The sequence below is a fragment of the Diuraphis noxia genome, unplaced genomic scaffold (genome assembly GCF_037042655.1).
Source record: "Diuraphis noxia isolate RWA-SAM2 unplaced genomic scaffold, SU_Dnox_SAM2 contig0002, whole genome shotgun sequence".
NCBI classification, from domain to species: Eukaryota; Metazoa; Arthropoda; class Insecta; order Hemiptera; family Aphididae; genus Diuraphis; species Diuraphis noxia.
Genome location: NW_028301712.1, coordinates 40721406 through 40734083, shown reverse-complemented (window position 1 = coordinate 40734083; position 12678 = coordinate 40721406). Strand labels below are relative to the sequence as shown.

At 28.4% G+C, this 12678-nt stretch overlaps 1 protein-coding gene across 4 annotated transcripts; it reads left to right on the top strand.

Moving 5' to 3' along the window:
- The first annotated feature begins 1855 nt into the window (after positions 1 to 1855).
- LOC107164395 (farnesol dehydrogenase-like) lies at positions 1856 to 11749 on the top strand. 4 transcript variants are annotated; one of them, XM_015512206.2, is made up of 7 exons: positions 1856 to 1969; positions 2269 to 2409; positions 3379 to 3571; positions 5699 to 5825; positions 6300 to 6429; positions 11333 to 11482; positions 11586 to 11749. In XM_015512206.2, the coding sequence occupies exons 2-7, from the start codon at positions 2278 to 2280 to the stop codon at positions 11667 to 11669; spliced, it is 816 nt and encodes a 271-aa protein (XP_015367692.1). In that variant the 5' UTR covers positions 1856 to 1969; positions 2269 to 2277; the 3' UTR covers positions 11670 to 11749. The 4 variants fall into 4 exon arrangements, with proteins under 4 accessions (XP_015367692.1, XP_015367693.1, XP_089077827.1 ...); XM_015512207.2 differs by having other exon boundaries at positions 1904 to 2025; XM_089221701.1 differs by lacking the exon at positions 1856 to 1969 and having other exon boundaries at positions 2036 to 2409.
- The last annotated feature ends 929 nt before the right edge of the window (positions 11750 to 12678 follow it).

Sequence of the window (12678 nt, the reverse complement as noted above, 5' to 3'; positions counted from 1 at the left end):
ACCGCATTATATAGATTTAGCTTTTTAATCATGACGCAATTTCTTTGAGTGGTAAAATTAAGAATTAATTTATAATATATGTCAATATAATAAAAAAATTTTAAAAATCAATATGTGGATTGTGGGTATATAATATTTGATTAAATACTAACTGAACAATAAATAGTATAAACATTTAAATATTCCATGTTTATTTTTATTGAATCAGAATTTATTATTATTACAATTAATGGCATGATCCACTCGTCATTTAAAGTTAAATCTATAACAATTTTGTGTCTAAGATCAATACAAATGAATCTGTCCGCATAGAGCATGAACGTGTTTTTAATTTTATTATAAAATATATTTGTAGTGTTCTCTTAAACAGTTGTAGGTACGTCAACTGCCGACTGAACTATCTAATGCAGTGGGATGTTTCTATAAATACTCATCTGAACCACACATATTCTCAAGCTGCAGAAAACAAAAAAAAAAAATCATGGGAAGAATCCATCCCCAAATCATACCCTCTCCAGTAAATATGTCACTGCTGTACAGTTGTTGTCATTTTGTAAAGTATGTCTCTTATACTGTCACAGTGTCTTTATGTATTAACTTTGAATTCAATGATAAATCATTATATACGTAAAACAATTCTGATCGGAGGCATATTGTGGTTTGTTGAAAGGGTCTTTTTTTCGGTATTTTAATTTTTAAGTGAGTTATAGGTAATTTTTTTTAGTCTCGTCAAAAAATATATTTTCAAAATAATTCTTATGGTACAACATGCAAACAATTCACCATTATTTCAATAAATATAGATTAGGGTATAGGACATAGTGTATCTACTAGTGTATGCATATATAGGTAGGTAGTTATCAGTGTTTTATGATTTATAGTAATATATTTTTAACTAAAAATGAATAAAAAAATCCCAATTAATATGAAATTATGATCTATTAAATATTAATGTTATATAGTTATACGATCATACACGTTACTAGCATAATTGCATTTAATTATATAAGTCGTAATTTTATCACTTGAAAAATAAGAAATAATATTTAACAAATCACCATATCTAAAATAATGGATATTTATTATAAAATCTTACCTAAGATAACTAATATCATAAATTGTGATTAAATATACAATATTATTACGATGCGTGCATGTAGTAAGTTCACAGAATAGAATAGATTAAGTTTAACTTGCTATGTAAGCCACCGAAGCGCTTTAAGTACCGGTGGCTTATAACCTTGTGGTTTATCATTCTGGTCTTCATGAATTGACTTTAAAGTTTCTAGATAAAAGTCGTACGAATTAGTAATTACAGAGTGATTCATTTTCAATATTACTGATCAATTACTTAGGTATTGATTATTCATTATTCGTGACCTATAGCTATCTACCTAATTATAGTGAATCAGTAATTCGTTCGTGGATATTAGGGTTTAAATTTCATAATAGGTACATTGCTATACATAAATAAAAATAAAAATAACTGGAAACATGTATAGGTACGGACATACGGTATACCTATGAATTTACAAACCTTAAATGTTGAAACATTGAATATTAAAGTGTACTGTTCACACGAGAAAGAAATACCTATATAGACTTATATATTATTATACTTGTAGACATCCCTACAGTATATTACAATAGATATTGAGACGAAAAATGATTAGGTAATATTAAATTTTTAAATGAAAATGATTTTTTATATTACCTACCGTTCCTACTGTATCCAGGGTGTATATAGTTTTTGATAATCGCCGTGTATATAGGTATGTTTATGATAGGTGACAGGTAATATCATTATTATTTGAATAAATAAAGCTTTATCATTATATTAAGGCTTAAACGACTTGCGATTCAAATTAATGTCAGAACACAATATTATTACCACTGTGACCTATATTAAACGAGTGGTTTTTGATTAAAAAAAAAAAAAAGTAGCTTTAAGTTTAAAATATTATATTAGGTATTAATTTATATTTTCCGATTTTGTTATTGATCAAATTAGTATAATATAAACTAGTAGGTACCTATACATGTTTGTTAAAGAGACACTGATAATATTTACCCATCGGCTGCGTTACATCGTAGAAAAACCACACTATTATATCTTACCTATATATTATATTTTATCTCGCGTTCGGTCGATACCTACTTGAAGTTTGAACCTAGAAAATATTAAAAACTCGTTTTTTGTATTGTAGAAAATATAAATTTAACTCTTTGTGCAACATAATTATAATATTTCTGTTAACGTGTTTGCAGTATATTAAAATGGACCAGTGGAAAGGTAGAAACGCGGTCGTCACAGGTGCCGGATCGGGCATTGGAGCGGCCACGACAGTAGAGCTGATCCGACACGGCCTAAACGTAGTCGGGTTGGACGTACAGTCGACAAAGCTTGAGGTAGTTTCCTCTACACTGACAACATATAGTCAATGTTAAAATGTAGGTATTTGTATATAGGTAGGTATACAAAAACTAGAGGGAATAGCAGTAAGAGTAGTTATGAAAATGAATGTTGAAGGGAAAAAAGGAAGAGAAAGATCAAAAAAGAGGTAGTTTGATATTGAGAATGATGTAAGGGTTGTTGGCTGTGTGCATAGAAAATGAAGAGAGTTGAGAAAAGTGGAGGTGTAGGACAAAGGTGGCTGACCCCAAATAATATATAATTTTTTTTTATTTAAAGGAAACTTTGCAGTTAACAATTAGTTTCGACAATTTTATGATTACAAATATAGTGAGTAATAAATTTAGTACCTACATAAAATTAATGATAGAAAATATATTACAAATAAATAAATAAAATTATTAAATCAGCCTGGTTGAAGAAGGATATAAGTGATATAGTAATTGGTACAATTGGTGAGGAGAGAATGGATTGGGTGTCAAAAGGGACATTAAAAGAGAGAATTAGGACGCAAGGATATTGCGTTGGGGAGCCAGAGAGGGACAGTGAAAAAGTATGTAAGAGATATCGCAGATGACAAGATCGTGGATATGTGACATGCATAAAGGAGAGTCATTGAGAGAAAGTTTATATAAGAGTGTGAAGGTAGTAGAGTACTAGAGTGTGTCAAAATCTAACCTTAGGCGTGAAAAATATATAATTATTTTCCTTGTTGTTTGATCATTATTTTATATTGTGCTCTAAAAAATTTTTTAAAAACGAAGACATTTTCCTAGTGGGTGACCATTGAGTAAATTAAAGTACGTGACACTTATTTTAATTTTTGTTTTACGTATCTTAGTCGTCATTGGTTCGCTTCTTTAACACATAGGTCCGTGTATATATGAATCCTATATTCTAACATGCACTACACAATATTACAATTAATAATAAAAATAAATAAATAATATTGGTTACCCACTTAGAAATTAGCAAATTCATTAGAAGATGTCATGACAATTCCGGATGGTAGCCAGCGAGGAATTTTCTATCCTAAGACCTGCGACATCACCGACGAACGAGCAGTAAAGGATGTATTTGGATGGGTGGATACTGCGCTCAATGGCGTCAGCGTGTTGGTCAACAACGCTGGCATCATAATGCGAAGCAGTCTGTTGGGTGAGTAACATATTTAAATATACTTAAGCATGTGTCCCACGGCAAATAATCAAACCACCAAATTTAAATCAACTATTCATGTAATTGTTATCGGAGTAACAATCATATAAAATAGGTGAAACAAATAATAATAACGGATTTTGAATTTTTGAAAGAATGATTAGTAATATATTTAATTTCTTTTAACTTGATTCCTGTGTAAAGAATCTAGTTTAAATATAAAATAGGTATTGTTTCAACTAGCCTAATTTAAATCAATGTTACAAAAAATCTAATTTGAATCTTCAACTGTTTTGATTGTATTTTCAATTGAAAAATTAACACTTTTTCACAACTAATATATAATATCATACTTATATTATTTGCTACTGAATTTGTATCTTTCTTTTCTATTGGTCTTAATTTTTCTTTATTAAATATCTTCTTTTTAAATATGTATTCCAAAACAGACATCTTCAATACGACCACAGTCATAACATTTAAAAGGGAAATTATCGTTAGTTTTTGCTCCAAATATGCTTCATATTTACTAGGTATCTAAAAGTCTACCCTTCACTAACTCCATGTAATTTAATCAGTACAAACAGTGGTGCGTTTAATATTATACGCACCCAGTTTCAAAATTATTTTTTATTTTTTTCGCCCTCCTCCCTTACCAAAAAAAAAAAAAAAAAATTATATATATAAATAAACATCAAACTAATTTTTTTTTTTTAGTGAATATTCCTTTCTTAAAATATGTATTTGTAAATGTATATATTATATATTTATATTAAAAAAACGGAAGCAACACTTATTATAATTCAGACTTTGGTAGTATTCCAAATACTATTATAGTATATCCGGAATACTTTTTAACCTCCAATTACATTTTAAAAATAATTTCATTTTTTTTCCGTCCAAGAAATTGCTTTTGTACTTGTATAAGTTGTAATAGTTGTATACATGTATATTTCTATACAATATATTTTATAATAATATAATATTTTGTTTTCTTCTGTTTTTATTAGAACAGTAATGTTATTTTCCAATTTTGTACCAATGAGCTAACGACGACGATAAGATATTATTATGACTTCAGCGTTCCCTAAATAAGTAATTAACTAATGGGAGACTGTATGTCTGTTATGTATAAATGTCTAAGCCCTCTCCCCCTAAAGTAGACCATAGGTAGTTGCGTCACTGAATTGAAAGAACAAAGAACATATAATAGTTTTGTTATTAAAATCTAATAAAAAATCACTTAATCTGCTAAAAAAAAGTATTCGAAAAATATTTGGAATACTTTTTTTAAGTACCTATTCGGAATATGTATTCGAAATACTTTTAAAAGGTATTTTACCAAAGTCTGTATTACATACACATTGCATAGATTAACAATAGCTATTAGATACGTATTTTTGCGTATCCGGCTGCTACAGCTGACCACGTGTTGTGTACCTGAACCTTTATTATAAACATTGAACTAAAATATTATATCTTGTCGAATAATAAATGTAATATACCTATTGCTCTTTTTCAGTATTACCTAAATGGCTAGATATAGAATAATTTTTGTAATTTCTAATTAAATGCTCAGCAGTATTTTTTAAGATACTTAACAATAAATTAATAGCTATTAGGAACACGGAAATTATTCGGCCGGCCGTATAGGAATGGGCGTGGCGCGGCGGGTCACATGTTTGATAACATTACGGTGTTAAATAATTCGCAATTTTTCTCGAAACTAAAAAAAATATTAAAAATCAGGAAATTAATGAAAATAAAATTTTGAAACGTCAATATTTTCAGAAAAATAAACTCAACAAAATGGCTATCTTTAATTTTTTTTGAAATAATTAAATAAAAAAATATATTTTTTAACTTTTTTACCAAAACATTAAAATAAATTAAAATATGAAATGATTGTAGTTATTATCCCTGTGAGTCTTATTACAATGATATCGCAATGGGTTAATCCTCACGGGACACCCTGTATAAGTTAGATATTATAATATGTATTAGTTACCTTTATTTGGTGCTTACTATATAAATATACACAGCTGAACTCACGTATGTTTTTTTTTTTTGTATTTACATCTTTTTTATGTTTTTGTACATCACTATAATCTACAACGGACTTAACAGACGGTACGTTGAAAGATTGGAATTTTTTAATGAGCATAAATGTATTGGCGCAATGCGTATGTTCGAGAGAAGCATTCCGATCGATGTCTACTAACAACATTAACGGGCACATTGTTCAGATTAACAGGTAAATACTAAATACAATACAAGCATTTAACAATAAACATATGGTGAGAACAAAATAGTTTGTTCACATTATAATCTAATGATCGTCATAATATATGTATGTAATTACATATACTACCTATAACGACATAACGTCATTATATACTCATAAGATTTGCAATATTGGTTTTATGTAAGAAATGTGCAATTTATTATATTATGGTGCGTAATTGTTTATAATATAGTTTATTACCTAATAATAAAATAATTGTATGGAATAAAATGCAGAGCAAGCTCCTGCCGATCAATCTAATAATTATCGAATAAAATGAATGCTGTTTTGTTCGCATAGTATTAATGCATATTTTGTGTGTATTATACTTATAAATTATACATTGATAACGATAATTCATATAATATATTATGTTTAATCGTATAGCCGTATAGGTATCTATATAATAATAATTAATAATAGTATGTCGTTTTGTTCATATAGTATTGTTGGTCATTCCATTACACCGTATTACGCACACAAAATGTACAACGCTTCTAAAACTGCCATCACTGTTTTATGTGAAGGTCTTCGGCACGAACTTAGTCTTGTAAATTCAAAAATTAAAGTATCGGTGAGTTCTGTGATTTAATTACAACAGGTTGTAGCTATATTTAACCAAACATATTATAAACACATATTTGAAATCTCAGTCCCCTATTAAACACGACATTATTTTAAAAATGTTATATTTTCAGTTGATAATAGGTAGTGTTGGAATCAAAAAAAATAAAATAAAAAAATCAAAAATATAATTCTTATAATTGCTCAAACAAATATAATATACCCACATAGTTTTTTTTTTAAATTAGCTTTTTATTATAAATCTAGCTCAACGATTACAATACGTTAGAGTATTAACAACCCACATAGTTATTACTAAGTTTATATGATGGCGTTAAAAAGATTTAAAATAAAATAGGTTTTAAATCCTTAAACTACACATTACGAGCGTTTTAACCAGTGGCGCGGTTTGTGTATAAGTGCACTGCAGTCTACCCAAACTTAAGAAAAATTGAAAACATAAATGATAAATCATAATAATACAGCTGTAGTGTTATTAAGATTATTTTTCAAAATATAAAATTATAAATTCAGAATATTGTGAAATAATATAATATTTGGATTGGATTTTTTCGAAGGCCAAATAACCGGGCGATTGTCCTCGACGAAACGGCTTCGGTGTATGGTATAAAAATTAAAACAAATCGATACACACAACCCGCGTTATAATGGAATTGATGTACATAATGCACATTCGTTTTGTACGCATAACCAAATAACTTGTTTTTAATGAATTATTTTCATTATAATTTAATTTTACTTTCAATCGTTTATTGAATTCCGATTATCAATCGATAATGTTAATCGATCATTATAAGAAATTCAAAACAATATAAGGAAATTGATAAATAACCAAAAATTTTAGACAGTTATTTAATACAATTTATAAAAATATATATGTCTATATAATATATATATATATTATTGGTTGTATTAGATTCTGAGCGGAGCGATGAATGTATATTGATTTTAAATCATATGATGTGTGTTTTTTTTTATTTTTTTTTTTTGTGTCTGTCATCGCGTTTTGGGGCGGTAAAAATGCTTCGATTTTTGACTTCAGTACCTTATTCGATCAGAAAGTGAATCTAGTTGATACTTTGGAGGTCAAAAGTAAAAGATTCTCAATATTTTTCTATATAATCAGGATAAACAAACTAAAATTTAAGAGAAAAACTGGAAATTTTCGACAAAATCGATTTTTCTTTTTGATGTAACTTTAAAACAAATGACCATAGATACATGAAATTTTCACCGAATCTTTATATAAGTAATATATTCCATCCACCATGCAATTTTCAAAAATGTTTGACTTAAGTTGAACTATTCATAAGTATTTGAAATTGTCGATCATTATTAGTTATTTTAAAATTAATATCGATAAAAATGTATTTGTTGGGTAGAAAAGCTTGAAAATTTAATACAATAGGCTCTTAATATATTGTTACAATAGCAGTTGAAAAATAAAAGAAATTCATAGTCACAATTTTTTTTATAAGGATTCAAAGTCTGAATTTTGACAAAATACGTAAAAATCATAAAAATTCGCAAATTATTTTAAGCTAGAAATTCATAAAAAAATTTCTTTTTAAATCTAAGATTTGAAAATTTAATAAAAGATTCCTTATAAGTTTGTCAATCTTTGTTACATTGGATTTAAATTTAATTCCGTCCATTACAGTAACCCACTTGTAACCTACTGTACAGCAGAGCGACATCCACGATTTACCCGCTTTTTTTTTGGATGTGCACTATTTGATTAAAAACTCACGAGCCACCACTGGTTTTAACTTTTAAAACGGTTTAAAAAATTAAATCGTTTTAAAAGTTAAAACGCTCGAACTATGTAACTTAAGAATTTAAAATCAATTTTATTTCTAACTGTTAACGCCATCATATTATAAACGTATGATTACATATACGATTATACGAATCTCCGTGATTGTGTATACCTGCTAATACCCCTAATAAAATATTATTAGGTATATTATAATATAATAATATCATCGCTAATCCCTATTAAAGGTAATATAATAAATATTATGCTTACATAACGATCATCAACACTAACTAAATAGATAGATATAAAGCTGGTATTCTAATATATAAAATAAAATGTCTCTATCCATCATAAATCATAACCCTTAATAATGTGGTGTCAAATATAATTTTTTAAATTTAGCAAAACCTGATTATTTCTAATTTTTGAATCAGTTAATCTATACCGACTTGAAATACTGAATCGTGCGTTGCACTAAGCCATCAAATACATATTTTACTCAGCACATGGATTGTGTTTTGTAACTATTGCAATTAAGTGTAATCCCTTTCAATATTTGACATTATAGACGATAATACTAGTGTATATTTTCATAACTCCACCAGAAATATTTGATATAAAATATTTTTTTTTATTTATTAATTATTATGGTTTCAAATTTTCTTTTGTTTTTACAAAGGTTTCTAACAAATATAAATTAAACTTTATAAATTGTTGTTTACATTAGAAAGATAATTTTTGAATATAAAATTAATAAAAAATAAAAGATAATTTTGAAACATTTTCATGTTCCTATATAATTAGTATAGTAATATATTTAATATAAGTGTAACTATATAGAGTAATGAGTATATACATGAGTTCAGATTCAGATGACCTATAGATGTTGGTCCTGGAGATAGGAAGACGGCGAGGTTTTAGTCTATGGTTCTTTGTTCGTCTACTGATTTCATAGTGAACGGCTCTTTCAACTGAGTTTGGTTGTTGGTAAAATTTTTTTAATTGGTCTTGGATCCATTTATCTAAGTGGGATATTTCAGTGCCATTATGGAACTGTTGTTGCGCATGAACCATGATGTGTTAAGAGCTATCCTGACTCCTGGGGAATTTGTTCTGTATAGTCTAAAGTTTTTTCATTTTTGTTCGAAAGACAACAGCCCACACAGGGCATGCCACATGCGTGTGTTATTAGTAGGGCTGTGAATTCATATAGGAAAGTGCATTTTTTTTTGGTGATTGTAGAACATAGCTTTGTGAGTACATAATTTGAATTATGTAATAACGTATACATCTATGAAACTTTAATTTGGCATATTTTTGCATTTTTTGACGTTTTTAATTTTTTAGCATTTTTAGGTCATATTTTGCTTTTTTAGTTCATTTTTTAGTATTTTTAATCAAATTCCGTCAATTGATTTGTTTGAAAACATTTTTTTTTATTTTACACGGGCTGTATATATTATGTCAAATTTATATTTTATTAAATAATATTTTACACAAGTTTATTTTTTTTTTAAATACTTTTTAAACACTTTATTGTACTAATGTTTAATATCCTGTATCCAATATTAATATAAATATAAAAATTAAATTAAAAATCATTTTTAATAAATTTTATACTATAATTTTTGACATTTTATATTCCTTTTTTTTGCATTTTAAGTGCATATTTTGCATTTTAAGTGCATATTTTATTGCATATTTTTGACATTTTTAATGCATTTTTTAAGGTTTTTTAGTGCATTAAATTCACAGCCCTAGTTATTAGTTATCTGCAGTGGTCTTATGTTTGTTATATATATATATATACAGTGGTGCCGAACTAATTTTTTTTAGGTGTGGCAATGGACATTAATTTATACCCACCCACCTACCTAAGCGCTTTGAAACCTAAGCTATGGGGGGCTTAGCCCCCCACACCCCCCCAAAGACACTACAGATTTTTTAACTTAGAAAATATAATTTTAATAAATAAATATATAACCCATATATTATTTACTTTATTTTTGCATTATTTCAGTAGGCTACCCCTTTATAAATGTACACCCAAAAAGTGGGGGCTACCCCCCCCTTTTACAGCAATCAATTTTTATTTTATAATCAACATTCATACATTTTATATTTGCAAAAAAAGATTATATTGGTACAAATAACAATTAATTATATAATTTAACAAAAGTGTAATAATAAAATATAATTAATATATACATTATAAAATTAAAAAAAAAAAAAACCGTTAAATAATTGTCTTTTATAATAGATTTTTAAGAACAGTACTATACGTTGTAAGGGTTTTTATTACCTCTTCATTATCAATGTTAATATCTTTTTCACATGATATAAGCATAAGTGATTCTAATCGATCTTCTCCCATAGTACTTCTCAATCTACTTTTGATTAGCTTCAATTTAGAAAAGGCTCTTTCAGGAGAAGAACTTGAAACCGCTTGATATATATATATATATATTAAGATTGAACATTTGATCTGTAGTGTAGAGCTATAATTTATTAAGAGGTATAGTATAGTTTCATCCGAGTGTAAGCTTAATTTAGATTCTTGTTTATATGTGTTTTCCAGGTTAGTTTTTTATCAAGAAAAAAAGTATACAATATAATATATACGTAATATTATTATAGGTAGTATTCATAATAATATAATATTGTTACGGTTAAATAGAAAAAGAGAACTTAAATACCTCAGCACCCTATCAATATTTATTTTATATTTTACGGACTTTTTGATCTCTTACCTACTTTATATTTGATATGCTATTATACAATATATACTAGTGACATAAATAAAGGGGACCTAGTTGGCAACAGCCCCCCCCCCCCGGCACCGAAATTACAATAATGACGTATAAATTAATTTTTATACGCTGATAGCATTTCCCTAGTATCTACCATCTACCCCTCACCATACAGCAACATCGACGAATAACTGACGAGTAGGACATATGAACTATTAAATTTATATAACTGCCTCTTGATGTTAGATTACTTGCTAGTCGCTATCCTATTATAGCTTACATCCAAAAAATTATTTCAATATACGCTAATGGTATTGGTAAATACTATCTTGTACGTTAGGTATGTATATAGATACTCGTAATTTTGAAAAATTGTATTTCAGAGTATCAGTCCGGGTAGCGTGGATACGGAAATGTTCATCACTGCTAAATTCAGACCATCTTCTCAGGTTGTTAGTTCAAGACCAGCTTTGAAACCGGAAGATGTAGCAGCCATGGTGATCACTACATTGGAGACGCATCCCAGTGTGGAAGTTAGTTTTTTAAGTTATAATTAGATAATATGAATGTTCGATGTGCAATAGGTACTCGATGAATCAACAGCTCTATATCATTTATGTTTGATTTTTTCTATAGATAGCAGAACTAACAGTTATTCCTACTGGATCAACCATACAATCTCACGGAATGCCTAGTCCAGTCAATTTATCTGATAAATAAAAATAATTTTAGGACCTATAGTTGACATAGTCTTAGTATTAGATGATACCATTCAAAATAAACTTACGTTTTATTTTTTATTTGAGGAGTGTATAGACAGTATATTAATTATCCACGACGATTGTCGATTAAAAAGCAACATTGGTTAAATTACCTTTAAAGTTTAAAGTTAAGGATTAATTTTAAATTGTTTGATATATACATAATAACCTCGATACTACAGGCCAATAACCTATTGTACACCTAAGTGGTTAAGTCCAAAGTGACCGAAGTTCGTGAAACAAAGTATGTATACTCATATAAAGTCATAACCGAGTCTTACAAGTTACAATCTAACATTACTGATTAAAATAGATTTTAGTATAGATACTCAAAATTAGCTCTCTACATATAAGTTATAAATTGATAATGCTATTTTTTATAAAGGTACACGAACAGAACCAAAGCATCAGGCGCGTATGAGCCCGCCGTATGAGCAAGGTTATAGGTGTATAAAGGTTAGATTATGCAATATAATACAGTTTCTATAAATATTGTTAGGTATACTTATGTTTATGGCTATATGGTATATCCAATATTTGTAAAAACAGCTAAACCGGGCATACGTTTGTCCATTATTCGTATTACATATTATATTTAGTACAATATACTCTGTCCAGCGAGAGAACGCGCCACGCACGACGCACCGACCAAAACGGGTTTCAAGCAACATAGGGGAACCGGTTTTTAATAGCAGTGTGTCACGGGGGGGTTGCGTAGAATCCACGCGTTCTCTCGCTGGAGAGAGTATAGTACTGCACACAAAAACACGGGGGGATACTTTGCCCTTTTTATTTAAATATAAATTAAAATACGAACCAGCCATAAAGCGAATAAGTAGTGCTTAGTATACGGCGGTGAGTGGTGACTGTCGACCGGCGGTGTGATTCGATCAGTGGCAATCACACGTGAAAAAGTGTCATCGCGGTGCTAAGACTTAAGAGTACGTAACAGTGGTATTTGTTGTATC

Excerpts from the sequence above, each read along its gene's own strand:
- LOC107164395 (XM_015512206.2), top strand. The coding sequence starts at position 2,278 with ATGGACCAGTGGAAAGGTAGAAACGCGGTCGTCACAGGTGCCGGATCG. Across the intron at positions 3,572-5,698 it reads AATGCGAAGCAGTCTGTTGG|ACGGTACGTTGAAAGATTGG; the intron begins GTGAGTAACATA and ends CGGACTTAACAG. Across the intron at positions 5,826-6,299 it reads CACATTGTTCAGATTAACAG|TATTGTTGGTCATTCCATTA; the intron begins GTAAATACTAAA and ends TTGTTCATATAG.